Source organism: Pogona vitticeps, chromosome 10, assembly GCF_051106095.1.
Source record: "Pogona vitticeps strain Pit_001003342236 chromosome 10, PviZW2.1, whole genome shotgun sequence".
In the NCBI taxonomy this organism is placed as follows: Eukaryota; Metazoa; Chordata; class Lepidosauria; order Squamata; family Agamidae; genus Pogona; species Pogona vitticeps.
Window position 1 is genome coordinate 24,181,461 of NC_135792.1, and position 25,673 is coordinate 24,207,133.

Genomic DNA, 25,673 nt, shown 5'->3' on the forward strand with positions numbered 1-25,673 from the left:
GAGAAGTCTAAAAATCATCCTTGTTACAGGTCGAGGCATCAGGATCTGTCGCTAAAAGCCCCAAGACAGAAGAGATATAACTTGTAAAACCATCTGGAGGCGCGCTGATATCAGATTTCATCTTTCTCCATTCCTTTAGGGAAGTTCATCACTCAGTGACTCCTTCATTGTCTTTTGTCCAATGACCAGAAGCACCCAGAAACAACACACTCTTCACACAACACACTCTTCACACCAGGAAAGATGGGGTTCAAATTTAGCAGTGCATTAGCTAAAAGCTTCTTTTGCAAAAGCCCCTTCCCTCACAGCAAGTATCCTGAACTCTAACAAAGCCAATTAAGTCCCTCCCTCCTTGCTGTAGATTGCAAATGATGGGACAAAACGAGCTTCTTTCAACATTTTTTTTGGTTTACATTTCTGTGCATCCTTTCTCCCAAGAATGGGACCCAAGAGTCCTCACAAGTTACCGAAAAACAAATGGATTGGAACCACAATAAATTATGACACTAAAGAACAATTCAACATATAGCAGTATTAAAACAGTTGGTTAAAATGGTTTACAACACCTTTAAAACACATTAAATAATAATAATAATGTCCAGCACATGAGATCAGAACTGCCCAATTCGTTTTTAAAGGCTTGTCTGAAAACAGGTGGTCTTTTAACTGTCACCAGGAGGACAAGAGTGAGGGGCTCAACTTTTAGACTTCTGAGAGAGGACAACCAGGGAAGCAGTCAAAGAGAAGGCGCCCCCCCCTTGCATTCCCATCTGACATGCCTGTGAAGGTGGTAGAAATGAAAGAAGGCCTGCTGCAGGACACACAAGAAAGGGATCAAGCGACAGGAAGCCAGATTTAGGCTTCATATCAGGAAAAACCTCTTAACCGTTAGAGCGGTATGACAATGGAACCAATTATCTTGGGAGGTGGTGATCACTCCGTTGGAGGCATTCAAGAGAAAATTAGACAGTCATCGATCAGATATACTTCAATCTGGATTCCTGCACTGAGCCGAGGATTGGATTTGATGGCCTTACAGATATCCCTCCCAACTCCATTATTCTATGATTCTATCAAGAGCCAAGGCTCATATGGGGAGATACGGTCATTCAGACGGCCTGGACCCAAACCATATAGGACTTTGTAGGTCATAACCAGCATTTTCTGGAAATGGACTGGCCACCAGTGAAGCTGCCGTAACAGGGGGCTGATCTGGTCTCTGTAAGTGGCCCCAGTCAGCAGCCTGGCTGCAACTTTTTGAACTAGCTGATTTTTTTAAAAACTGTCTTCAAGGGCAGTTCCATGTAGAGTGTTACAGTAATCTAAACAAAAAGTAACTAAGGCTTACTCTGTCCAGCGGTTATGATTTTAATCATTCACACTGCACTTTGTTTTAATTGGCTCACATACATTTGTTATGGCCCGAGGTCAAACAACAGAAGGTATTTAGCAGTTTTCGGAGGCTGTTTGACACACACACACACACACACACACACACACACACACACACACACACACACACACACACACACACACACACATTTTAAAAAGGCAACTTCAACAAAACCACAAGCCATACTACACACAGATTTCCCATTTCCTTGTCATCTTTTTTTTTTAAGGGTAAGGATTTCATGCCCAGATTCTAATATTTGGAAGTCTTTCTACTGACATTCTTAGAAATCCTGCATATCTGACAATGGATTGAAATGCAACATGTTCTACCCCAGAAGAGAGGTTCCCCCCCCATCACTTCTCTGCCCCCCATTAACCCACATGAGAATATTTTCATTTTCACACATACGTTTTCCTTTTACAAACGACAACTCAGTATGAGAATAATCATGAGCCATCAAGTGAGTTCTGACTTATGGTGACCCTTTTCAGGGTTTTGAATAGCTAGCAGGAGAGCTCAGTGGTATAGTTGTCTGGCTACAGAACCCAAGGTTGTGAGTTCAATTCCCCGCTGTTCTTACAGAGAAAAGAGCCAGCCTATGTGGTCTTGGGCAAGCTGCACAATCCCATGTTAACTGCACATAGTTCTATGGAAATCAATTATTGCAGTCACGACTTGCATTCCTATGGATGTCAATGGGACCTAGGTGGAACTAGTCTGGTGTGTTCCATGCCAGCCAGTCACATGCAATACATAGCAGTGCTAATAGGGATTTCAAGGAACATGAGATGTTTCATTCACCACCACCGCTGTAAATTTTCACGACAAAGCAGTAGCTTGAATCCAGGTCTCCTGAGTCCTCACCCAGCCCTCTGTCCACCACACTCCATGGGCTCTCCAGCTAGCCTTAGGATAAACTAAAATTGGTCCGGGGAAATACATTGGATGTCCATTCCTGCCAACTAATACTGGATGTCCATTTTCTCCAACGGATCTACTCGAAGTGGGACTAAAATTTGAACTTGCCCATAGTTTATTTAAGAACACTGACCCTCGACCTCACCGCATGGCTGGAAGCACTCTGGAAGGTTTGTTACTAATTAAATTTCATTTCAAATAAAGTGCCTGATGTGATGTTTGTCCTTAACTTCCGTCTCACCCCAGGAAACCTTTCTTCCTGCTCTGCTGGAGCAACACGTCTCTCTTCCTTTGGTTTCTTGCAGCTGCTTGCTCCACCATATGAACACACGGCTACGGCTGTCTGTTCTTCGACAGGGAGCCCAGGAGTGAGACCTCAGCCAGGAGCACCACAAATCTCCAACTGAGTGGCCATCAACACTGAAAGGCTATTGATGCTATCACTCCTGGCACCGGGTGCCTTGTCTTCTCAATCCAACTCACATTGATTCTTGGAAAGAATAAAAGTCTCTGCGCTGACATAGCGCAAAGCTTTTCATCCGTGAGAGCGAGAAACAAAGAGGTAAGTAATCAGTGCTACTGCAACCGGCAGTTCCACAGAAATACCCTTTCTTTTCCCTCCCAAGGGTGTGTATGCTTTAATTCACCACATTCGTCTGGAGGCTCTGGAGCAAAGGTGTACATTTGCTGGCAGACAAGACATTCACCACAGTCTGGGAGGCCTTTTCCCCAAGATTAAGGCAAGTGTCGAGCAGAGCACGGGCCCGGCCAGTCAACGTAGGGAAAGAGGTGATCATTTCGTAGTCCATCCTGGACAAGAGCTGTTGGGAGCGCAGAACGTCTAGGAGGTGGTTCAGGCGTCCTTCGGTCATGCAGCTCAAGATGGTTTCTCGCCCACATGCTAAGATGGAGCAACTTTTCTGTCTGCTGTAATGCCCTGGGGAGGGGGTGGAGAGGGCGAAAAATAATAAGCACTGAAAGATTTGACCATGCCCCCACCCCCAGAACTAATCCCCCTGTGGTTTTGCTAGTGGGTGGTTTTGCTGCTGACTCTACCTTAGTTGCTTCACAATCCATGTGTCTGGATGCTCACGCTATACTCTCACCCTTCTACCGTCAAGGTGGGAGTTACATTAGAACAGTGTTCCGTTTGTTAGACTGAAGTCTTATAGTAGGCAGGGAGAAAGTACACTTTGGGCAAGGTGTAGTGCTGGATTTTGGCTAGCAGCACCGTGAAATCAGCAGAAGCTACAGGGCTGATTTCCTTTTCTTATACTTGTGCCACATGGATCCCAAAAACCCTGCTCCAGAAGGCTGTGACACTCCAGAGCTAGCTCTCCAACAGCACTGAGAGAAGTTCCAGTACAATCGCTGTAGCCTGCCAGAGGAATGCAGGATTTAGGTTAGGATTTCTTGGTCTTTATTCATTCATCGTAACACTTCAAGGAAGTCTTTACATCTACAGTGAGATGTGAGACTGCAGGTTGCTGTGACTTGTGTCATTTTTTAAAAGGAAGTTTTTGTCTGATCGTTTCAGATCTTACCAGAAGCGAGTTCATCACTCAATGAGCTGCTTCTGCCATTACAAAATACAGAAAAAAATAATAATATGCATTTTCCAAGTGATTTTCTCAAGGGACATAAATTATAAGTACGTTTCTCCTGAATTTGACCAAATGTTGGTTCAGTCTAACGTTCTATTCCAAGGGATATGCCTGTGGAAACTTTCATTTTTGTTTTATTTTGAGTTCTTTTGGGTGGGGGCAGGGATTGCCTCTTTCATTTTTGTATCTTTCGTGTGCTGCTTCCACTGTTTCATCTCATTTTGCCCTTTGGCGTTTCCTGCCACTAGTCTGAACTTTTAAGCATTACTCCAAAAAAAGGAGCAAGGCAACAGAGAATGAATCTATTCGAAAAGTAGGCAGCAATAGATGAGAAAGACAAATCAATCAAGCATCATCAGATCTATTGGGATACTAGTTTATATTACTGTCCTCATCAATTTATCCTCATCAATGATTATGGTAGGCATGTTGCTTTGTAGCCTAACTCCCTCCCTCCCCAACTTTTGTGAACAACATGTAACACTGTTTGCTGTAATAGACGGCATTCTATTACAGCCGCTGCTCTGAAAATACTGCCATTCTGACTAGCTTCCACAAATTTGCCCAATTCCTTTCTCAAGCTGTCCAAGTCAGGAGCTGTTGTCCTCACACCTCCTGGCCTCAAATTCAATGCTTTTCATCGTACAGTGTATGGAAAGAAGCATTTTATTGTCCTCACTCTCCCACTATGCAGCCATACCAGAAAAACTCATTCTGATGGGGTTTCTTGGAATTAATTATTCCCATTCCTTGAGATCACCTTGCCGACAAAGGTCCACATAGTCAAATCTATGGTTTTCCCAGCAGTGATGTATGGAAGTGAGAGCTGGACCATAAAGAAGACTGACCACTGAAGAATTGATGCTTTTGAATTGTGGTGCTGAAGGAGACTCTTGAGAGCCCCCTGGACTGCAAGGAGAACAAACCTATCCATTCGGAAAGAAATCAAGCCTGAGTGTTCACTGGAAGGACAGATCCTGAAACTGAGGCTCCAATACTTTGGCCATCTCATGAGAAGAGAAGACTCCCTGGAAAAGACCTTGATGTTAGGAAAGTGTGATGGCCAGAGGAGAAGGGGATGATAGAGGATGAGATGGTTGGACAGTGTCATTGAAGCGACCAACATGAATTTGATCCAACTCCAGGAGCAGTGGAAGACAGGAGGGCCTGGCATGCTCTGGTCCATGGGGTCATGAAGAGTCGGACGCGACTTAACAACAACAACAAAACAAAATTCCTTGACAAGCCACCTCTAAATAAGAAATCTTCACCTGTTGATGTGTTTTCTGTCCAGTTGTTCTGAAGCTTGCTGTAGGAAGGGCTGTGACCAGGTCCTTGCCCGAACTGTGGTGGTGGCGGCTGCTTCCGACTCTCTGCCTCTTTCCAAAAGGGCAAGGTGCTTCCTCCACTCACACTTGGGTGAGAAGATGGAGGAGGAGGACTGGGTTCTTTGCTGGAAGACTGGAAGACCGGAAGACGCACACCTGGGAGGGAGGAAGGGAGGGTGCATGCAAATAGATGAGTGACCCACGTAAGAGTTTCATATGCAACGAAATCTAGAAATGCTTTTTCTGACTGTCCTATGTTCAAATGCTTTTGTGCTGAATAGAAAATAGGATACATTAAACAGATATAATGTCATACAGAGAGTCTGGGTGATGGGGTTCAAAAAGCCGTTCTTTCAAGCTCATGGCTGCATCGAAGTGGATGGAGGCCAGGCAGAAAATACCAGATAGCTGCCTTTAAAAATAAATGTAATGCTCTGCACAGAATTAGTGCCATTCCAATCCAGAAATATTCAGAGGACTATATTAACCTCAAGGTCTTATCCTGCTGCTCATTCACCTTTCATCCCACACTCTGTTTGGAATGAAGTGGAAAATGAAGTTCCTCTTATGCTGATCATGACAAAAGAGTCTTTACATGGCACAATGGACTAGTTGTCTTCTCTCCCTCCCTCCCTCCCTCCTTCTCCTCCTCCTTCCAGGAAGTTATTGTTATTCAAGAGGTCTGAATACAGCTTAAGGGACCATGTTGTAACTACTACCATTGGTTAATTCCCCTTGGGTTGCCTTTCCTTCGGCTTGAGTTCCTCGGGGTGTAATCCCTTGGGGAAACAGATCACAATCCGGAGTGCCAGTGAAATCTGTTTCCTGGCAATCACACAACTCAGGGGGAAATGTTCCCCAGCCTGACCCCAACCCCATGCCCAAAACTGAACTTTTTTGGTCCAGCTACAGGGCTTCTGCTTTTCATGGTTGGGCTGGAGTGATTCCCAGTTTGATGGACCGGTTGCTTTAAGGGAGATTGCTCCTTGCAAAGTAACCCTTTCCAGTGTGATCAGACAGGTGCAGCTATCTGATTACACCCTCATTCAGGACAAGAAACGACACACTACAGGGCATTAAAGTCCCATCCTGGAGGTAGACCACCAAAATCTTTTCCAAGACACTTCTTTGACGTCTGAGATTTCAGCAGCCGCTTCCAGGGCACATTCAGGAAGAGACGTCTGACAATAAGGAGAAGTGACTCCCAGGCATGCCCGCAAGCTCAGACACACGCGCCAACATTTTTATTCTGCACTCGGTGCCAGCTTCCAAAAGCAGCCACCTTGTTAAAGGTCCTAAGGACTAAAGCATCCATTTTTCCAAATGGGTCACTTTTAAACAATCCTCAATTTTCCAAACTGTTTTGATTATATTTATAGTTATTCTGGGGAAGTCTTTACATTTTGGAATGAGGTCTGTTTCATGCACAATGAAGGAGTCTCTCTCTCTCTGTGTGTGTGTGTGTGCAAAGACCCTTCTTTTTTTTTAAAGCAAGCTTTGGAGAGATTTCCTAGGCGTAATTTGTCCTTTACTTCCTCTTTAACATTTGCACGTTGACCAAGAGATGTTGCTCTCAGTTACTCTCTGCAAGTCTTAAGGAGAGCAGGAGGGAGAGGCCAGATGAAAAGCAACTCTCAGCTGACCTTCACCCTTTAGACTTGTTTGTTCAGACATGTTTTGCATCCTGCTGACATTTTAGGGACCCTGCTAGAAAACAAAACAAAACAGTGGATCAAGCCAGCCAGGGTCCAGCTCCATCTAGCTTTTGGCTGTGTACCTAGACTTTGCCTTGATTCGCTCATGCAAGAGATATTTTTTTCCTCTGCCAACAGAGCAACAGGCCACTCAGCACTTGACCAGCCAAAGGAAGGAGGATGTCACCCTTTTGCTTATAGGCTATTGTTCTTGCTCTCAGCCTGTCCTCAGTTTGCTTTTTAGGAAATGATCCTAAGGGGAAGGTCTTCCAGCCAACTTTGAAAGAAGACAGATCCCCCTGCTGTGGCTCTGCCAGTCATGTTTTGAATGCAGTTGTTTTGCCATGTACATTAAGCCAGGAGATAGTCATCACAGAGGGAAAGGGGAGCTGAATTCTCTCTAAAAACTCTCTCTTCGTTGCAAAACCCAGCAGCTGAATCTTGAGGCCAGTGCTAGGCAAGTTACATACACACAAACACACATACACACACACACACCAGATGTTGTTAGGGCATAACACCCATTAGTTCTAGGTAGCACACCACTGGTTCACTCTTGCCATGAATTCTAGGCACTGTGACCAATAGTTAAGCATGATGGGAATTGTCAGCCAACAACATCCAGAGGGTCCTAAGTTGCTCCTGCCTGAGATGTTTCTTAGAGGATAAGCCTGCAGGTAGGAAGAGTCTGTATCTTTTAGTCTCTGTGCAACATATAGACAAAGAATTGAAGAGCCAGAAGGGACCCTTTGTCCAACCCTCATCAGGGAGGAATCAAACTCTCGACCTCTAAACCATTGAACTATCTAGCACTTCTTCGTGACACACCATCCAGACACTTTAGTGCCACAGAGAAATGGTAAATTTCTCAAGTTGAGTTTCACAGAGATGGTGCCTGAAATGGTATAATGAGGATCAGAAGACAGGGGATGTTCTTCTTGTAATCAGTGTGGAAGGGTGCAGTGTTGGCTCTTCCACTGCTTCAGTAGGTGATCTCCCATAATGGTGCAAGCAGCCCAAGAACCAAGCACAGGTGGCCCTTGCCCCCCCTCACTGAAGGATGAACCCCCACCTCCAGCTCCTGCTTGGATAGGGAGAAACAGGATGCAGGAAAGATTGATATGCAGGTTCTGCTTGCGACATATCTGCCACTGCATTAGTGTTATAATGCAAAAGTAAGGCTTGGGGGGCACTGTGTTTGTTATGGTAGGGCACTCTGCCATGATCAAGATTGCACAATTAATTGCAGACTCCCCAAATAAAAGTGTTTAGTCCCCTTTATTTGGAGAAGAATCAGCCTCTTTCACAGTATAAATTTCTAGGTTAGCAATAAATACATTCACAAATTAGATCATACACACCCACACAGGCTGGTGTGACATCAGCTATGAGAAAACACAACCATTGAAGCACTTCTTGTAAAGGTGGCTTGTATATTACTGGCCAAAATTCTGTTTCATAAATTACACCTACATAAAGATGATTATGTCACCAGTAGGCGGAAGATTTCTGGAAATTAAAGAGTTCCTGATTCTGGCCTAGAGCTCACATGACTTGCATGCAATCAGTCTCATTGTGGGCAAGTCAGACAAGTCCAAGGATAGCAGCAGGAACTCTTTAATTATTGAAAGTCTCTCTGACGGTGACATCATCACCCTTATGCAAGTACACTTTAAGGAACAGGATTTTGGCCTCTAGGTGAGAGATAAGAAGCAATGATGTTTGTCAGGTAGTTTGGCCCTTGCCTGGCTATTTCCTTAGCAGAAATATAGGTATAAATACCACAAAAGGGGGAGATGAGAATTAACCCTTTGCCCCAACCATGTCCTGATTCCCCACCCTGGTGTGATGTACTTGGAAGCCAACAAAAATACTACCTTTTCCTAATGCTGCATCAAGAGGATTGTTGCTTAGGAGGGCTGGTTGGCTGACATCACTGCTAAACTTTTCTGTGCCATTCTCAAGATGAATGTTAGCGAGGCCTTGTGCTTTTAGATTAAGCTCCTTCCTGGGCCCACTGCTGTTCTCATTATAAATCACCTGACAAAAGCAATGTGAAATAATTGCATTAATTCATATAATTTAAAAAAATAATCTCCCTTGCTTTGAAATATAGATTCCCAGTCATTCTCTTTATTCTTACACCACAGGATCTCAATCGATTGACAAAAGTGGACTCCTCGAAATATGACCAGATGGGTGGAAATCAATATCTTATTCTATATAACAGCCCTTCTATGACAAACCCATGCTGTTGTGACATTCTTACAGTTGTTGGGGGAAGATGCAGCAAGGCTGCTTTTAAGGATCCATCCATCCATCCATCCATCCATCCATCCATCCATCCATCCATCCATCCATCCATCCATCCATCCATCCATCCATCCATCCATCCATCCATCCATCCATCCATCCATCCATCCATCCATCCATCCATCCATCCATCCATCCATCCATCCATCCATCCATCCATCCATCCATCCATCCATCCATCCATCCATCCATCCATCCATCCATCCATCCATCCATCCATCCATCCATCCATCCATCCATCCATCCATCCATCCATCCATCCATCCATCCATCCATCCATCCATCCATCCATCCATCCATCCATCCATCCATCCATCCATCCATCCATCCATCCATCCATCCATCCATCCATCCATCCATCCATCCATCCATCCATCCATCCATCCATCCATCCATCCATCCATCCATCCATCCATCCATCCATCCATCCATCCATCCATCCATCCATCCATCCATCCATCCATCCATCCATCCATCCATCCATCCATCCATCCATCCATCCATCCATCCATCCATCCATCCATCCATCCATCCATCCATCCATCCATCCATCCATTCATCCATTCATCCATTCATTCATTCATTCATTCATTCATTCATTCATTCATTCATTCATTCATTCATTCTGTATACCACCCCATTCATGCCAAAGCACTATTCTAGGCAGTTTAGGAGCAGTTAAAACTAGATTAACAGAAATAAACACGGAATTACAGCACAACTAGCAATCAGTGCAAGCTAGATAGGACGAGGTTCTGATTCACTATAAAATCGCCTTCCTGTGTCCCTGGGCTCCTCCTCACCTCCAAATTGTGTATGTCTGTTCCAAGAACATGAGATCCCGGGCCTTTGGCAGCAGCTACGGCACAATCCTGAAAGAGAAATGTACCCCATGAATTAGTGTTAAGGGACGAAACGCTTCATATAACTAGTTACGGAAAATAAAAAACATTTTCTAAAAAAGTTTATTCATTTTTTTAAAAAATCAATGAAATTAATAATAATAAGTAGAAAATGATGTTATGGGGTCTATAACACTGTGACCCTTGGGAGAAGAGCCAGCCTGGGTGGCCTTGGGCAAGCTGTACTGTCGCAGACGTAACCGTAAACCACTTCTGAGTAGTCTCTGCCTAGAAAGTACTATTAAAGCTGGTTGTTGTGGGTTTTTTGGGCTCTTTGGCCGTGTTCTGAAGGTTGTTCTTCTATTAAAGCCCTACTTTAACTTATTAAACTTAACTTATTTAACTTATTTATTCTTAATTTATTTAACTTATTAATAAACATGATGATAATGATTACTATCTTTACTGAATCACTTGAAAGTTACAAATTTGGCAAGCTTTCAAGTCCACCAGATGAGAAAGAGAAATAGTATAACATTTGAATTTATTGCGGGACGAAGCTGCTGCGGCAGTGAAGATGAAAAGAAACGATTACAACTGTGGTTTTGGTGAGGAGCAAAGTGACAAGTCCCATGTCTTCAAAGCTTACATTACTGGAAAACCTTGGCTGATGATTTTAGGGACCAGGGAAATACTCATATGGGAAAGGCAAACCTTTCAAACGCCAGAGTCCCCCAAATATAAGTGGCTTTACAGATCCAAATCAACGCTTTGACTTGATCCCAGAAATGGATCAAGTAAAACAATTACAGGGTGACACATGTTCCAAACACCAGTGGCGATGACTCACCTTTGCATGCATCAGATTGTATATCGCGTCTGAAATCTCCTCCTTCCTATATGTGCTAAGTACATCTTGTAGAAGCGCTTTGCATTCTGCAGAAGGAAAAGGCATGAACTATATATTGAGACAAAGGTATTCTGCATTCAAAAAGGCACCTTTTTGCTTGCAGTCCCATTTAGAGCCCAACTCTTTCAAAAGGAGATGGTTACATCATTCAATACCAGGGGTAACTTCCGAAGACTTCAAGGGCAGCCCTGTATGGAATACACGGGAGCATTCCAAACATACAAATAACATACTAAGTCACAGTTGCTCAAGCACCACACCTGATGGTATCCTTCTGGGGTACAGTGTATCCCATGCAGAATGGGAGAACCCAACAAATGTCAAAAAAAAAAATCTGATTTTTTGCTTCATTGCTGCATCTGTCCTTCTTCAACAGCTGCCTTTCTTTTCAGATCTAACCTATGAATCGGCAGCCAAATATTCTGCAAGCCACTATGTGGGGCCAGAGGTTCGGAGTTCCATTCCCCATTGTGCCTCTTTGACAGGACTCTTGGACTCAATAATCCATAGGGTCCCTTCTAGCTCTGCAGTTCAAAGATGATGATCATGATGAAGGATTACCTGCTGCAGATGGCCTATAAGAGGGTTCCTGGTGCCAGCACAGAACAATGAGGTGAAGCAGTTTGTTGCGATGTGGGAGGCTTTGTGGTATGAATTCTGGTTCAATTCCAGGACGCATCCCACTGCAAACGCCAGTCACCGCTTCAAGCAGAGTCTTCTTGTCTACATCAGGAAAAGAAACACACACTTTTGCAAAAGTTGCAGGAGGACTGAAACAACAGCCTCAGCCAAGGACAGGTCAAGGAGGGTCCAGTTGTATCTCCGCAGTTCAGCTAGCTCCATCAGTCGAGTGTGAGACTCTTAATCTCAGGGTTGGGGGTTCAAGACCCACATTGGGCATGGTACTATTTCCGGAACCCAGTATGATGCAGTGAATGGAGTGCTGCAGTAGGACTCAGGAGAGCTGGGTTTAAATCTCTGCTTGCCTATGGGAACTCCTTGGAAGGGGTGGCACCGGTGAAGAATAATAACAGTGTGCTGTCAGATAAATTCTGACTACTTCATTCAGGGTTTTCTAGATAGAAAGTACTCAGAGGTGTATTACCCTTTCCTTCCTCTAGGGGACTGTGCAACTTGCCCAAGGCCACCCAGGCTGGCTCTTCTCCTGAGATGCAGGGTGGGAAATCAAACTCCAAACCTCTGGCTCCTTAAATAGCTCGCTTACCTTGACAGTGCAGAACGGATGCCCAAAGAAAGCACACAACAGCCTCAAGGGGGCAGCATTAAGCCAAGGGCGAAAGTTTTATTTTCCACAAATTTTCAGTGGTTCTCGCTTGTCGTGACGGGAGATAATGGCTACAGCAGTCAAAGCTTGAGCATAGACCGGAGAGGATCAAATTGCAAAAGGTGTTGATATTTCTCATAAGTGAAAGGCTGGTCCCTGCCTAATCTGACTTATCTACTGGCATCGGCTGATGATTAGAGGTCATAGAGAAAGTAACAGTCGGTGAGCCAACCATGACTCATGTGGCTTCCTGGGTTTACCGACAGCTGATGCAAGAAGCTTCGTTGCCAAGCTGAGGAGGAGGAACCTCAAGAGGTAAAAGATGGCAATCTCAAAGGTCACCATGCCGAGCACTCCACTGCGTGGTTACATACAATTAAGCCCATCATGACACTAATTGCACTTTCAGGTATATGTCTATAGGATTGCAACCTTTGACATTGTCTGGGCATAGACTGGCTAACTGTTGAGGCAGAGGAAGAAGGAAGACCGGGAACCAGGAAATGGCATGGAGTAGTCCAACAGCAGGCATGCCAGGCTGGCTGGCACCCTGAACAGGAGCCACTTCATAGAATCCTAGAATCATGGAGCTGGAAGGGGCCTCTGAGGCCATCCAGTCCAACCCCCTGCTCAAGGCAGGAATCCAAATCAAAGCAGATCTGACAGATGGCGGTCCAATTTTCTCCTGAATACCTCCAGCGTTGGAGCGCTCACCACCTCCCAAGGTCATGGATTCTGTTGTCGTATGGCTCTAACAGTTGGGAATTTTGTCCTGGTGTTCAGCCTAAATCCAACTTCCCATACCTCAAGCCCATTTTTATGTATCCGCCTCTCTGGGATGATCGAAAACAGATGCTGCCCTCCGTACAACAACATTTTGTTGCAGGCCCAACTTTAATAGGAACAGGAGCAGCAGCAGTCATGATAAGAGTGATGATGACTACTGTGGCATCCGCCCAAGTCATGAATATTCATGTGCTATCTGCATGGACCAATCAGAGTGCTGGAGAGGCGGAGTTACAAGATATAAGGTTCTCTGCAGGAGGAGGAGGAGGAGATTAGCTTGTAGAGTTGGAGTTTTGGAAGTTTGGGGTGGATAGAGAGAGGGTTGGCGTTTGAGGGTGGATGAAGTGGGAGGTTTGGTTAAGAGTTGAAGACACTGATTGTACCTTCATCACCTGTATTAATAAACAACATCCATTTGGTTCTATTTAAAATGACACATGGTCTGGACCTCTGTTATTAATAATACATAATGTTGATGTAATCAGCTGGTGGCAGCTGAACGACATGTAGCTTGCGCGCCTGCGTGGTGAAACAACCAAGGACAGGTGGGAACGTGACAACATCAGCAGTAGTAGCAGTAAATAAAGCCAAATCATTGCATTTTTTTTTAAAAAAAATCATTGCACTTTTGCAGACATTCTTTCATGTGAGAGGCAGAAGAAAAAGATTCAGGTAATGGGTATGCGATATATATACAGTATATATTTTAAAAAACCAAGTCAAGTGCTTTATTAAAAGCTGCATTAGGGAAAGCAAACGTGGAAACAACAACAACCAAAAAAGGAACTCAAATGCTTACTTTTGAAAGGTTTCTGTCTGCTTAGGACTTCCCAGCACATCATTCCAAAGCTAGGAACATATCAAGAGAGAAACACCTTTTAGTTCAGAATACATCCTATCTAAAGTACAAGTTTGTGAAATCTTTACACAAGAACCCTTTCCTGCATTTCTCCTCCTCGATGGATTTTTTTTCCTGAAAACATGAGCTTCTCGAGGGTAAAGAGTCTTTGAACCTCTTAAGCTTAGGAAAAAAACAGAGTAGAAAAAGCAGTGGGAGAAGGGGCTTCGGTTATATAAAATTATATACAGCATGCTGTTCTTGTTATTGGTGCTCTGGCTGTGCAAGTAATTGGTTGTATTGCTGTTCCCAAGAGGCCAAAATTACAAAAGACTGTTCTCTGATTCCCTCTAGCGGTCAGTTCTGCTCTCTAGAAATACTTGTTTAAATGTCATTCCATTGAAACAAAGAAGACTTGTGTGATACGTTCTTGTACAAGGCCAAAGGAGTGTTGTTTTGATCCATGAATGCTTGCATAGTGTGTGACAATTTTTTTTCAGTCATCCGTAAAGGTACCACCTATTCCTGCATTTGTATTTTATTTTGCATGGGCCACTTGGCTCCCCTTTATTTCAGTGGAATTATATGGACACGAATAAAAAGCTGCTCCTTTGTACCAACAAAAAGACACATGTACAGTATACTGTTTCCGCCTGCTCTGTATTTTCTCCTGATCGTTGGTCTTTCAGCATTCCAAATCTAGCCTTAAATCTCCTAATGATTTCTTGGATCTTCTAGAAGAGATCTCTTGTTTTTCCCCTTTTGTATTCATAAGACAAAAGACAAAACTGGAAGTTTTGAGGAGAGAACGGCATAAACCCATAACATAAACTTGAAAAATGCCAGTCAGAATGTCTTTTTACAAAGTAACTTTTGAGAATAATTGCAAGTTACTTGTTACGCCTGAAAAACTGACTTGTTGCTTCATGCACTTGAAAAGTAGCACCACTACCTATTCATGCAGGTCATTATCCAAAAGCTACTAAGATATTTGCAAGTGGTTGCTTCCAAGGGCCAGAGAAGCTCACCTGTAAACATCGCCTTCTTGCGAGAAGTTCCCTCCCTGCAGGATTTCGGGGGAGAGACAAAGCAAATCCCAGCAACTTTGGTTGTTGCAGTTCTGCAAGAGAGACCTTATTTGCTGCTTCCTCCAGGTGGCCAGCCCGTAATCTGATATCTGCAAGAAGGAAATGGAATTTAAGAAACAGGAAGCGCTGCCAGCGAGCTCAGCAAATCACTTGTGCAATGAGATCCCTATCGTACCATCTTGTTCACTCAGCTAGAAGTGTTCCATTTCGCTATCTATTAAAAGGCAAAAATGAGGACGGTTGGAAATGCTTAGGCAAAGCCCACCTTAGCTCTGTATTCCAGATCCAGCAAGACATTGGAGGGCTTCAGTCTGTGCTGAAGGATGGGCAGCTCCAAACCGTGTAGGTAACTCAGACCTTCGGCCACATCTGATAGGATTCTTACACACAGAGGAGAAGGCAGCTGCGGGTAAAGTTCATGCTAAGAGAAAAAAAAAATCAAAGCATAGAAACTTTTTTGTAGGGTCATGTATAATGGTGTAAGCCAGAACTACTGCCAAATTCTAGTTTATTCTTTCTACTTCCCTGCCCAAATCTAGAACCCCGTTTATAGAGTGCTAGACATATAAACCAGGACCATAATCCATGTTTTGTTGTTGGTTTACAAATCTTGGCTTATTTCAAAGGAACAAACCAGGATCCTGGACATCACATGAAGCAAATATCCCAGGCTGTTTTATCAGCTACTAATAATAATCTGTGTGCCCCAGCATAGTACATACTCATTTAGGTAAGATTTGCAACCTGGATTATCACTGCAATGCAAAAATACAACTTCTGTCTCTCCCGTTTTTGACAACTTTCTCCCCTTCTGTATCCCTTTTCTCTTTGATCCTGACCAGGTATATAGAAATAATACATAGATCTGTAGTCTAAATATGTATTGATTTGGTCTTTCAAAAATAAGTTGAAACCTGTGAATTCTCACTCTCCAATAAGTCTCTTAAAAATTCTGCAAGACTTTATTTGTGGAGTGTTTTGTTGCTTTATATATTTCTGAAACAGACTGACGTAGCTACTTCTGGGCAAATGTTTCGACGACACCTCCCCTAGCCAGCACAGTTAGTTCTGGAATCCAAGAATCTAAAGAGTAACTTTCTCAGGTTCTAAAATTATTTTGTAGAAGAAGAGAAAAACTATTCAGGATGAGAGGGAAACAGAAGGACATAAGTGCACGGCTGGAACAGGCTGAAGACTGATCTAGTCCAGTATTCAGCTCCTGCTGTAGTTAAGTCACACACTCCAGAGAAGCAACCACCAGCAGGAAATGAGAAGGGTAGCTCTCTTCTCACACATACCTCATGAATGAGTGCATGGAGACAGCCGTGATGCATCCACTCCGAGACAATCCCGAGAACACCCTGGAACTGGCAGATGCCAAGAAGAGGCATCAGCCTCTTGCACTGGATGATCCGCTGTATGCCAGCCACCTCTTCAAGAAGGGCCTTCAGATCTCTGCAAACAGATTAGCCATGGGGGGAAGGGAGAGGGGATGCAGACAACACATGCTTTTGCAATTAATCTTCCAGGCAAAGTGAACAAAATTATTCAGGACTGCAAATTTACTCAGTGGTTTGTCTTCCCAGAGTAACTGCCCATTTTGGTCTTCTTTTTCTTGCCTTTTAGAACATGTTAGGCAAACAGGGACGTGGTGGCACTGCGGGTTAAACCACAGAAGCCTCTGTGCTGCAAAGGTCAGAAGACCAGCAGTCGTAGGATCGAATCCACGCGCCGGAGTGAGCTCCCACCGCTTGTCCCAGCTCCTGCCAACCTAGCAGTTTGAAAGCATGTAAAAATGCAAATCGATAAATAGGGACCACCTCAGTGGGAAGGTCATGGTGTTCCATGTCTAGTCGCCGTGGCCACGTGACCACGGAAATGGTCTTAGGCTCTATGGCTTGGAGACGGGGATGAGCACTGCCCCCTGGAGTCGGACATGACTGGACCAAATGTCAAGGGGGACCTTTCCCTTTCCCTTACCGGGGAAAATAGAATGATTTAAAACACAAATACAGTACATAAAAATAAAGATGACAAAGACTTTGACAAAGACATAAAGACTAACTACTATATTTTAATATAAGCTTTCGTGGATCAACTTCTTCAGTCTGAACTTGCCAATGAAAACTGGTGTTAAAATATAGCAATTAGTCTTTAAGGTGCCTCAATATCTTTGTCATCTTTATTTTTTAATTCGTTATTTTACTTTTGCCTTAAATGCACACATAGACTTATTTATTTATTTATTTATTTATTTAATTTATACCCCGCCTATCTGGACCTTTTAGAATATGTCGTTTTAAAGGTTTCGTTTTTCGACAGAGTGCTGGTAAACGCTCCAAAGGTGGAGAATCAAGTATCTAAAACATTAATTTCAGCCTTGCAGATAAGAGGGTGGCTACACTACCATCCATCCCTCATTTCAGTCGGCTGATGACCCAGCAAAGCGCAATCTGTCCTTACATGTACACAGTATGTAACGCTATTCATGAATTAGCCTTGTCTTTTTCAATATTAAATTGGACCTTTTTTAGGTCACCAGTAGGGGTGACTGTTTTTTTCTGATGCCAGTTGAAGCCATTTGATTTAATTCTGTTTCCCAACACTTTTAATTTTTTTGTTCTTTTTGGTTCAATTCTGCACCATCGCTTTTCCAAAGAAATAAAAATAAACAAACAAGCAAACAAAAAAAGATATTGTTTCTCTCTCCAGACTTTATAGACTGGAAGGACATGAGGGTTGGGGCTTTTTTTGTGGGGGGGGGGTTAAAAAAAACCTCTTGAGAGCCGCAGTAATTTAAAGTTTCTTGTCTTGAAACCACTTTAGGAAAGTACATCATTGTGTTTGAATGGAAGCACCATTTTAAATATTATAATGCATTTCCAGGCTACCCTTTCAAACTTTATTTAGCCTGATCCGTGGGCGGAGGCGCAGGAATGATCTCCCTGTCTAGACACACCCTGTTACTCTGTCACTCACCAATGCATAAATTGCATCTGGGTGATGATCTCTCCGCTTAATAAATGATATGAGCAAGCCTTATGCCTCTGATGGTGACTCCAACCATCTGCCCTTGTCTGATAGAGCAATTCAGCTTTGGATCAAACTATGCTTTATAAATAACCGATCAGTAGAGGCTAGATTCCATTGATCCAGAGACGTTGACACCTAACTGCAGCTATTCCTCTTTACTACTCTCTTTCGGGTCCATTTGCAACATGGCGGTGGAAGTTTTCCTCTGGGACAGGAAGTGCCGTGATGTTTCGCAGGAATCAGAGCGACTCTCCAAGGAGCAAAGAAAGCGGAAAGGGAGGAAGAGGAGACCCACCTCTCTGTTGCATTCTGCCTTGTAAGGAGCTTCAAGGAAACATCTGTATTCCGAGGTGCGTGGAAAGCTCTGAGAGCGAAGCCTGACCCAGTCTTGGTCAAGCAAATACTCTCCAGATCCTTCTGCGTAATGATGGGTAGCAGATTAGATGACATTTTGTGACACCCGGGAAAGAAAACTGAAAGAGAAAGGACACTTTTGGTGTTTGTTATAAAGTCACCGCCATCTCCAGCAGATCATGTGGCCAAACTCTTTCAAGACGGCATGTCGTATTAATTTTAGGATCCTCTTCTCTGTGGTTAGGATTTTCTGGAGCTGGGCCCGATTGGGGACATCTGACCTGCACAGCACCTGTCAGAATTAGTTTTTATTCTGGACTCAAATTTTTGACAGATTACTAGATGCCAGGACACAATGCCAGATACTCATTGCTTCTCTTCCAAGAGTGTTCAGGGCAGGGTTTAACAACAATTCCTTCTAGCATATCAAGGCAGTGTGTTCAAATGGTCTCATTTACCCACCAAAAGGTCCGGAGGGGAGCTTGAAATAGTGCACAGCTTTACACTCAACTGGGGAGTCAATTCACACATGCAGAGAAATCCATCTCTAAAGGGAGTGCTCCTTCAACTGGGAAAAAAGGTGCAATTGTACTAACGTCTTAAGAATAGCAAGAGGCCTGTTATTAGCGTTGTTTCTGAAGCATGAACAACAGCTTTCTTTGTATTTCTGGGTCCAGAATTATGCACAACAAAACTTGCTAATGGCAAAACCAAGAAAGACTTCTTTCTCTGAATGTATGTTTTGGCCCTGAGTGTGTTTTCTCTCACATCTAGTCTTTGTTTTTGTTCCTCAGTTGGAAGAATAGCCGTGGGGCAGAAGCACAACTTAATCCTTTTGCTACAGGATCTGTATCTTTTATTGTCCAAATCAGTGTTTCTGACCTTGAGTTCCCAGATGTTCTTGGACTTCAACTCCCAGAAATCCTGGCCAACACAGCTAGTGATGAAGGCATCTGGGAGATGTAGTCCAAGAACATCTGGGGGCTCAAGGTTGGGAACCACTGTTCTAGATGAAAGCAAATGCCAAGTTAGTAATTTGGATACAAGTAGCAGCAGAAAGGTTTATATCCCTTTCTTCTGCTACTGATGCTCTACCCTAAACTATAAACTGCTTCTACTTTTTTCTTTGAAAAAAGAACACCAGCCAAAGAGAAGAGAATTGAGGGGAAAGTTACAAGCAGTGGACTATCATCATCATCATCATCATCATCATCATCATCATCATCATCATCATCATCATGATGTGCCAGCAAGTCGTTTCTGGTGTATAGGGACCTCAAGAAGGGAATACTCAGAAGTAGTTTCTATTTCCCTTCTTCAGAGGGTGCCCTGGGGCTGTACAGCTTGCCCAAGGCTACACAGGCTGGCTCTACGAACATGAGGCATGGTGGGGAATCAAACTCCCAACCTCTGGCCCCGCAGCCAGATACTGAAACCACTCAGCTATCCAGCTAGCTAACATAATAAAACACAGTGGAACAAAATTATATATATATTGTACAGCTTGCCCAAGGCTACACAGGCTGGCTCTATTTTGCAGGAGACAAAATCAAACTCCCAACCAGATGCAGAAACCACTGAGTTTTCTATGTAGCCTTAAACCTTCCCTATTCACGCCAAGTGTGTGCTGTCTATCATCACCTTCCACATTGCTTTGAAAATGACCAGGCCACTAAAGTATTTGTGTAAGCTCCCCGCATGAGCCACAACCACAGTCTCTTCACATTCTGGTTCCTATGAGGAACTGACACAAATGCAGCCACATCCCCCCTCCTCTGACTACCATTGTTGCATGTTGAAGATCATGTGCTTTGAGAATGCTGGAACACTAAGAGTTTCTGTTTCGGCTGCAACTGAAGAAACTCAACGAACGATTAGAAGTTACATTGTCAGATGGAAAGTCCTGGATCCCCTTAACTTGTCAGAGCTCTGATTCAATCGTAACCCCCTAGCTTTCAGGAGTTGTGGATTCTCAGACTTGTGATACTCCCCACCCTCAACACAGTAACGTCTCCGAGATGTGAGTTCTACATGAGAAGTTTGCCCAGCCTGGACGTTGCTCGTGAGATGTGTTTTACTTGCATCTCATCTTTATCAGCATCTAGCAGCAGCCAGAATCCCCGTGAAACTGTGGAACCAACAACAGACGACAAGTCATTCCTCCCAGATTAAGCGCATGGAATTTGAGGTGTCAATTTGTCTCCCACACGGTGTGACTGGGGAGGATGAAGAAATAACACTGATAAACACAGGAGGCAGTTCTAATAATAGAATGGGAACCAGATGCAATGATGAATAATAATATGAGGAGGAAGAAAGGTTGCATTGGTAAGCAGCAAACCTATCACCACAATATTGTGCAAGAAAAACTCTTACTCAATCTCCTGTTTGGGAAATCATCTCTCCCGAAGCTTGGGAAAGTTATTTTGGACATCAGATTGGCCCAGCCTCCCAGAATGTGAGGATTGTTGGTCCAACACCCCCCCCCCAAAGTTTCCTGTTTCTGAACTAAGTGGGTGGATTGCTTCACAAGTTATATTCTGGGCAACCTTGGGATTCCATGGAAACTTGGCAATTATTATGAAGAATTCATCACCATTAGCTGACAAATTTCTGTGCAACGCTAAAACACAAACACACACACACACACACACACACACAACCAAACTGACTCCTCTCCCTCTGCAAACAGGGACAAGTGGACTCCCACCCAGCCCATTCTGCCATGGGTCTGTGACCCGAGGCTCTAACAATGCAGCCCTCTGATCCAGCGCCATGCCCAACTTTGGCATTCTTGCCACCTTACAGGAGTCAAGGCACCTACTCTAACCAAGCTTCGGTGGTGGAGACGCAATAGGTAACAATCACAACCAAGGAGGCTCTGGGAGGAGGAACCCTGCAGAAACATGGTCCATCACCAGCATTTACCTGCCCTCCTTTTAAAAAAGTGCACCAATCAGAATTCATATTTCCTGTTCACTTCTCCAGACTTGGACTTTCAGGAACCTTGGTGAAGTCAATGGGGGAGCCCAGCTGGACGGACTACATCCAGGGGGTTTAGTGCTGGTAACTCAATTCTCTGGGAACATGGAGGGAGAGGGGCAATTGGGGCTGACTCTATGCCTTAAATAAAATCTATCCACCTTTATTTTCCGTCAGTCAATGCCTCTAATAAAAGTTGCCATGAGTGACAAAATCAACCTGGAACCCATGGAATTTTTTGCCTGAGGGGCTTCTCACCACATGGAAGAAGGGAACAGCCTTCAGCTCTTGATGGCTTCACCATTAATTCATTGTGCCATCAAGTTGATCCTGACTTATACCATCCCCTTCCAGGATTTTCTAGGTAGAGAGTACAATGGTGCCTCGCTTAACGGGCACTCCGTTTAGCGACAAAACTGCATAGCGATTAACTTTTTGCGATCGCAAAAGCGATCGCATTGCAATGTTTCCTATGGGTTTTTTTCACTTTGCGATGATCAGTTCCCTGTTTCACTTACCGATGATCGCAAAGTGATGATTTTTTAACAGCTGATCGGCGGTTCCAAAATGGCCACTGGGTAAAAAAAAATGGCCACCCGCTGTGTTTTTGCATGGACTCCTCGCTTTAGAGGCAGTGAAAATGGCCGCTGTATGGAGGATCTTCGCTTTAAGGTCAGTTTTTTGCCCATAGGAACGCATTAAACAGGTTTTAATGCGTTTCTATGGGCTTTTTAAAATTGCATAGCAACGAAATCGCTTAGCAGCAATTTATTAATGTCGCTATGCGAGGCACCACTGTACTCAGAAGTAGTTTAACCACTCCTACTTCGGCACGCGATCTGGGACAGCAGCTTGCCCAAGGCTACCCAGGCTGGCTCTTTTGCTAGGATACACAGTGGGTGATGGAGCTCGCAACTCCTGGCTCCACAGAAAGGCCCCCAACCCACTGAGCTCCCTGAGCAGCCAGCTTCCACATAGGCCGTAGCAAAATAAATAAATGCACTGTGTGACAGTCGCAACCTCTGGACAGAAACGGTAGAATTGGGCAGAGGCTGGAAGAGAGCAGCTAAAGAAAAAAAGTAAAATGTGCAGGAGAATTCCCAACAAGTAATTCAGAGTGGCTCAACCAAGGAAAAAGACACAGAGCTAGTACTTCGGTATGAGTGACCAATTCAAAACTATAAATTTGCTGCTCACTTGCACAGTTACCCTACAGTTCAAAGAATACACAAACATTCTTCAATAGATGAACCATAAACCATAGTTAAAAGCAATTTAATTGCAAAATGGCAACAAAAACAGAACTAATTCGTGTCCTCTGAAGATGCCCATGGCCACAGAGACTGGCGAAATGTTAGGAAGAACAACCTTCAGAACACGGCCAAAGAGCCCGAAAAACCCACAAGAACCATTAGATCCCGGCTGTGAAAGCCTTCGAGGATACACTATTTTGTTGTTGTTTCAAGGAAAGAAAATCAAAGTGTGTTCTGTTCCTAATGGGCATAAAGATCTCAGCAGGGAAGCTGCTGAGATCACCTGGTCTAGCCAGACCTTTGTGCCCACATTGCAAGTGAATAAAGCTCATCTAACAAAAGGAACTCTCTCCAGAGGCAAAAATGTGGAAACTGAGGCTGTCCCACTGTGGGCCCATCCTGAGAAGGCAGGGTTCTTTGGAAAAGACAATAATGCTGGGAAAGGTGGAAAGCAGCAGGAAAAGAGGAAGACCCAATACAAGATGGGTTGACTTCCTAAAGGGAGCCACAGGATTGAATTTGTAAGAGCTGAGCAGGGCTGCTTGGAGATCGCTCATTCACAGGCTCGACCTAAATCAGAGACAACTTGATGCCACATAACAACAACAAAAGGTGGAGCTGTCTGGACAGTTCAGTGAGTTTGGGACCAGTCCCGAAAGACAGAAGTCAGGAGTTTGACTCCCCCGCTGTGTGTCCCAGGACAAGAGCTAGCCTGCCTTGCTTTGGGTCAGCTTGCAAAATCCCAAAGCATGCTCAGAAGAAGGGGGAAGGGAACCACTTCCGAGTGCAGTCTACCTAGCAAACAGAGTCAACCATAAATCGGAATTAACTTGACAGCACACAATTATTCTGTCAAGCAGACGTGTTGGGAAATAAGACCATTAAAAGCATGGATCACCTGCAAAAGATTTGTAGCCAAAAGCTGCATTTTCCAAGAGTAAAGGAGGAGGAATTAACCCTCTGCAAAGCCAAGTAACACCCTCCCATATTTCATCTGACTATTAAACTAGCACGTGGTGTTGGCTGGCTGAATCCCCTCCTGGTAAACTGAGCTCATAGCCATGTGGTATCTCTTTGTCCTTCACAATGCTGGCAGCAGACAGCCCTTCCCTTTCACTCACTGCCCCACCTGCAAAATCTCCATCATCCTCATCATCTGCAAGGGAAAGAAGCCCCACAACATCAGAACTCACATTTCCATATGAAGTTCACCTACGGATCTGTCCAACTATGAAGCTGGGCAGAGAGTAATTATTCATGTCGCTGCTAGTAACTCATCATGGCATGAAAACTGAAACAGGAATTGTATCTGAAGCTACAACCCAAGACCACAAATCCTTCCTCCCGGGTAAAGACAGATTTGCAAACCAGCGTGACTTTTCTTTCCACCTTGCAACAACAGTGAATGCTAGAATTTGAAGGCGGCCCTTAATTTTTATTTGTTTAAACTATTTTACCCCGCCTTACTCCTAAAAAAAGGGACATCGTACATCATTCAATAGACAACAGTAAAAGCTAAAAATAGTAAATGATCCAAAAATTAAAGGAGAGCACTTGCAATGGGGCCATTAATAGAAAAGGGAACTTATTTGTTTGCTAGGGGTATGTAGCTTGGATGGAATTCAACACTTGGGCCACCATTCCTTCCAACGAGGGAGATCAGAAGATTCCACCAGCTATCCTCATCCAGCTTGTAACACAGTACCGAAAAACCACAAAATAGACCAAGAGTGAAATATAATACAACCGGTCCTTGAGGAAGGATCTCATGGACGTTGATGCCCAAGGGAGTTCAAGGGGTGTCACTTCCAACAACCTAAGTGTGCATTTGTACCTGGAAGAATTTTTACGATGAGCCAGGGTGCGATCAGATGCAGAAACGGCTTGCATTTCGGACTACTGGTGGCACGGTCCGGGGCAAGTGATTTCCCAGCGATCACATGACATAGGAGTAGTTATGCTCCAGCCCAACCCTAATCTGTGCGCATGTCCAGCAGCAGGGGTAGTATTTGGAGGAGGGGGGCTGGCTGAAACAATTCCCCCATTGAACAAATGGGCCACTTTAAGGGGGGATCACTTCAAAGACGCCCTTTCTGAGGTGACCGGATATGATCCTTTCTCACCATCTGATGGCATATCCAGTTTCAATAATTTTGCAAAACATACAAATCCTTTCAGGGTAGAGAGAGACAGTTTCAAATCCAGTTGAATGTCACAGGGTGTGAGGGAGGAGCAGAATCCTTTAAGAATCCTTATAAATACTATTTTAGCTTCTATGAGTTTACTCAGAAGTGAGTTCCGTGGGATGTAAATCCAGACAGATGCATATGGATGCGAAAGTTGCATACAAGTTTTCTCTGACCTTGCACCCACAACACTTGTTGGACTACAACTCTCATTATCCCCCAGCAGGGGGATGTTTCGGATTGTAGTCCAACTCACCTGTATGACGTACGGTTGGCAAAGGCTGCGTTACACCATCATCTGATCAAGCGGCACACCTGGGCATGAGAGAGCTTGCATTATCCCATCATCCCACACTACCAGTTTTTCTTTCTATTTCTGTGCTTCAGTTACACTGAAAAGTTATTCTGACACCGAGGCCACAGAAAGCTTGCAAAAGGGTTCAGCCGCTAGTAGCTGGTGGGTGAAAGAAACATCCCCCCCAATTCCTCCCACCCCCCCACCCCCGTTTTACAGAGTACACCTCTCACTCAAGAAGGCAAAATGTGGCATGGCACTATGAGAACCAACCACCTAAGAATAAACTTATTGCACATGCCTTTTCTGCTTCTTCGCAGTTCAAACTGCTTCCCACCGCAGTGAGGGATGGGGTTTGGGCAGGGAAGGGCAGGCTGGCATCAACAAACAGGTAGACTTACCTGGAAGGAATAAAAGCATACACTTCTCAGAGCTGATAACACCCAAGTCCTCTGTAGAGATGTTCTCCAGTAAACAGATCTGAAAGGCAGTCTTGAGCTGGGCTGATGGTGACTCAGTCTGCCTTCTCAAACTCCTCCCCTGTTGGGCAGCTGACCGGCCCACATTC

General features: G+C 44.2%; 1 protein-coding gene across 2 annotated transcripts; it reads right to left on the bottom strand.

Moving 5' to 3' along the window:
• Window positions 1-1,344: 1,344 nt before the first annotated feature.
• Window positions 1,345-25,673, bottom strand: LOC110085504 (receptor-interacting serine/threonine-protein kinase 2). 2 transcript variants are annotated; one of them, XM_020805739.3, is made up of 12 exons: window positions 25,507-25,673; window positions 18,331-18,508; window positions 16,301-16,457; window positions 15,268-15,423; window positions 14,943-15,091; window positions 13,876-13,925; window positions 11,567-11,728; window positions 10,946-11,031; window positions 10,057-10,125; window positions 8,818-8,980; window positions 5,190-5,402; window positions 1,345-3,251 (listed from the first exon to the last, which is right to left on the bottom strand). In XM_020805739.3, the coding sequence occupies exons 1-12, from the start codon at window positions 25,523-25,525 to the stop codon at window positions 2,953-2,955; spliced, it is 1,701 nt and encodes a 566-aa protein (XP_020661398.3). In that variant the 5' UTR covers window positions 25,526-25,673; the 3' UTR covers window positions 1,345-2,952. The 2 variants fall into 2 exon arrangements, with proteins under 2 accessions (XP_020661398.3, XP_078236642.1); XM_078380516.1 differs by lacking the exon at window positions 25,507-25,673 and adding an exon at window positions 25,067-25,254.

Coding starts and splice junctions, on each gene's coding strand:
- LOC110085504 (XM_020805739.3), bottom strand. Junction 15,092..15,267: donor ATCTGGAATACAGAGCTAAG/GTGGGCTTTGCC, acceptor TCCTTCTTGCAG/ATATCAGATTACGGGCTGGC. Junction 10,126..10,945: donor ACAATCTGATGCATGCAAAG/GTGAGTCATCGC, acceptor TTTCTCTTTCAG/GATTGTGCCGTAGCTGCTGC.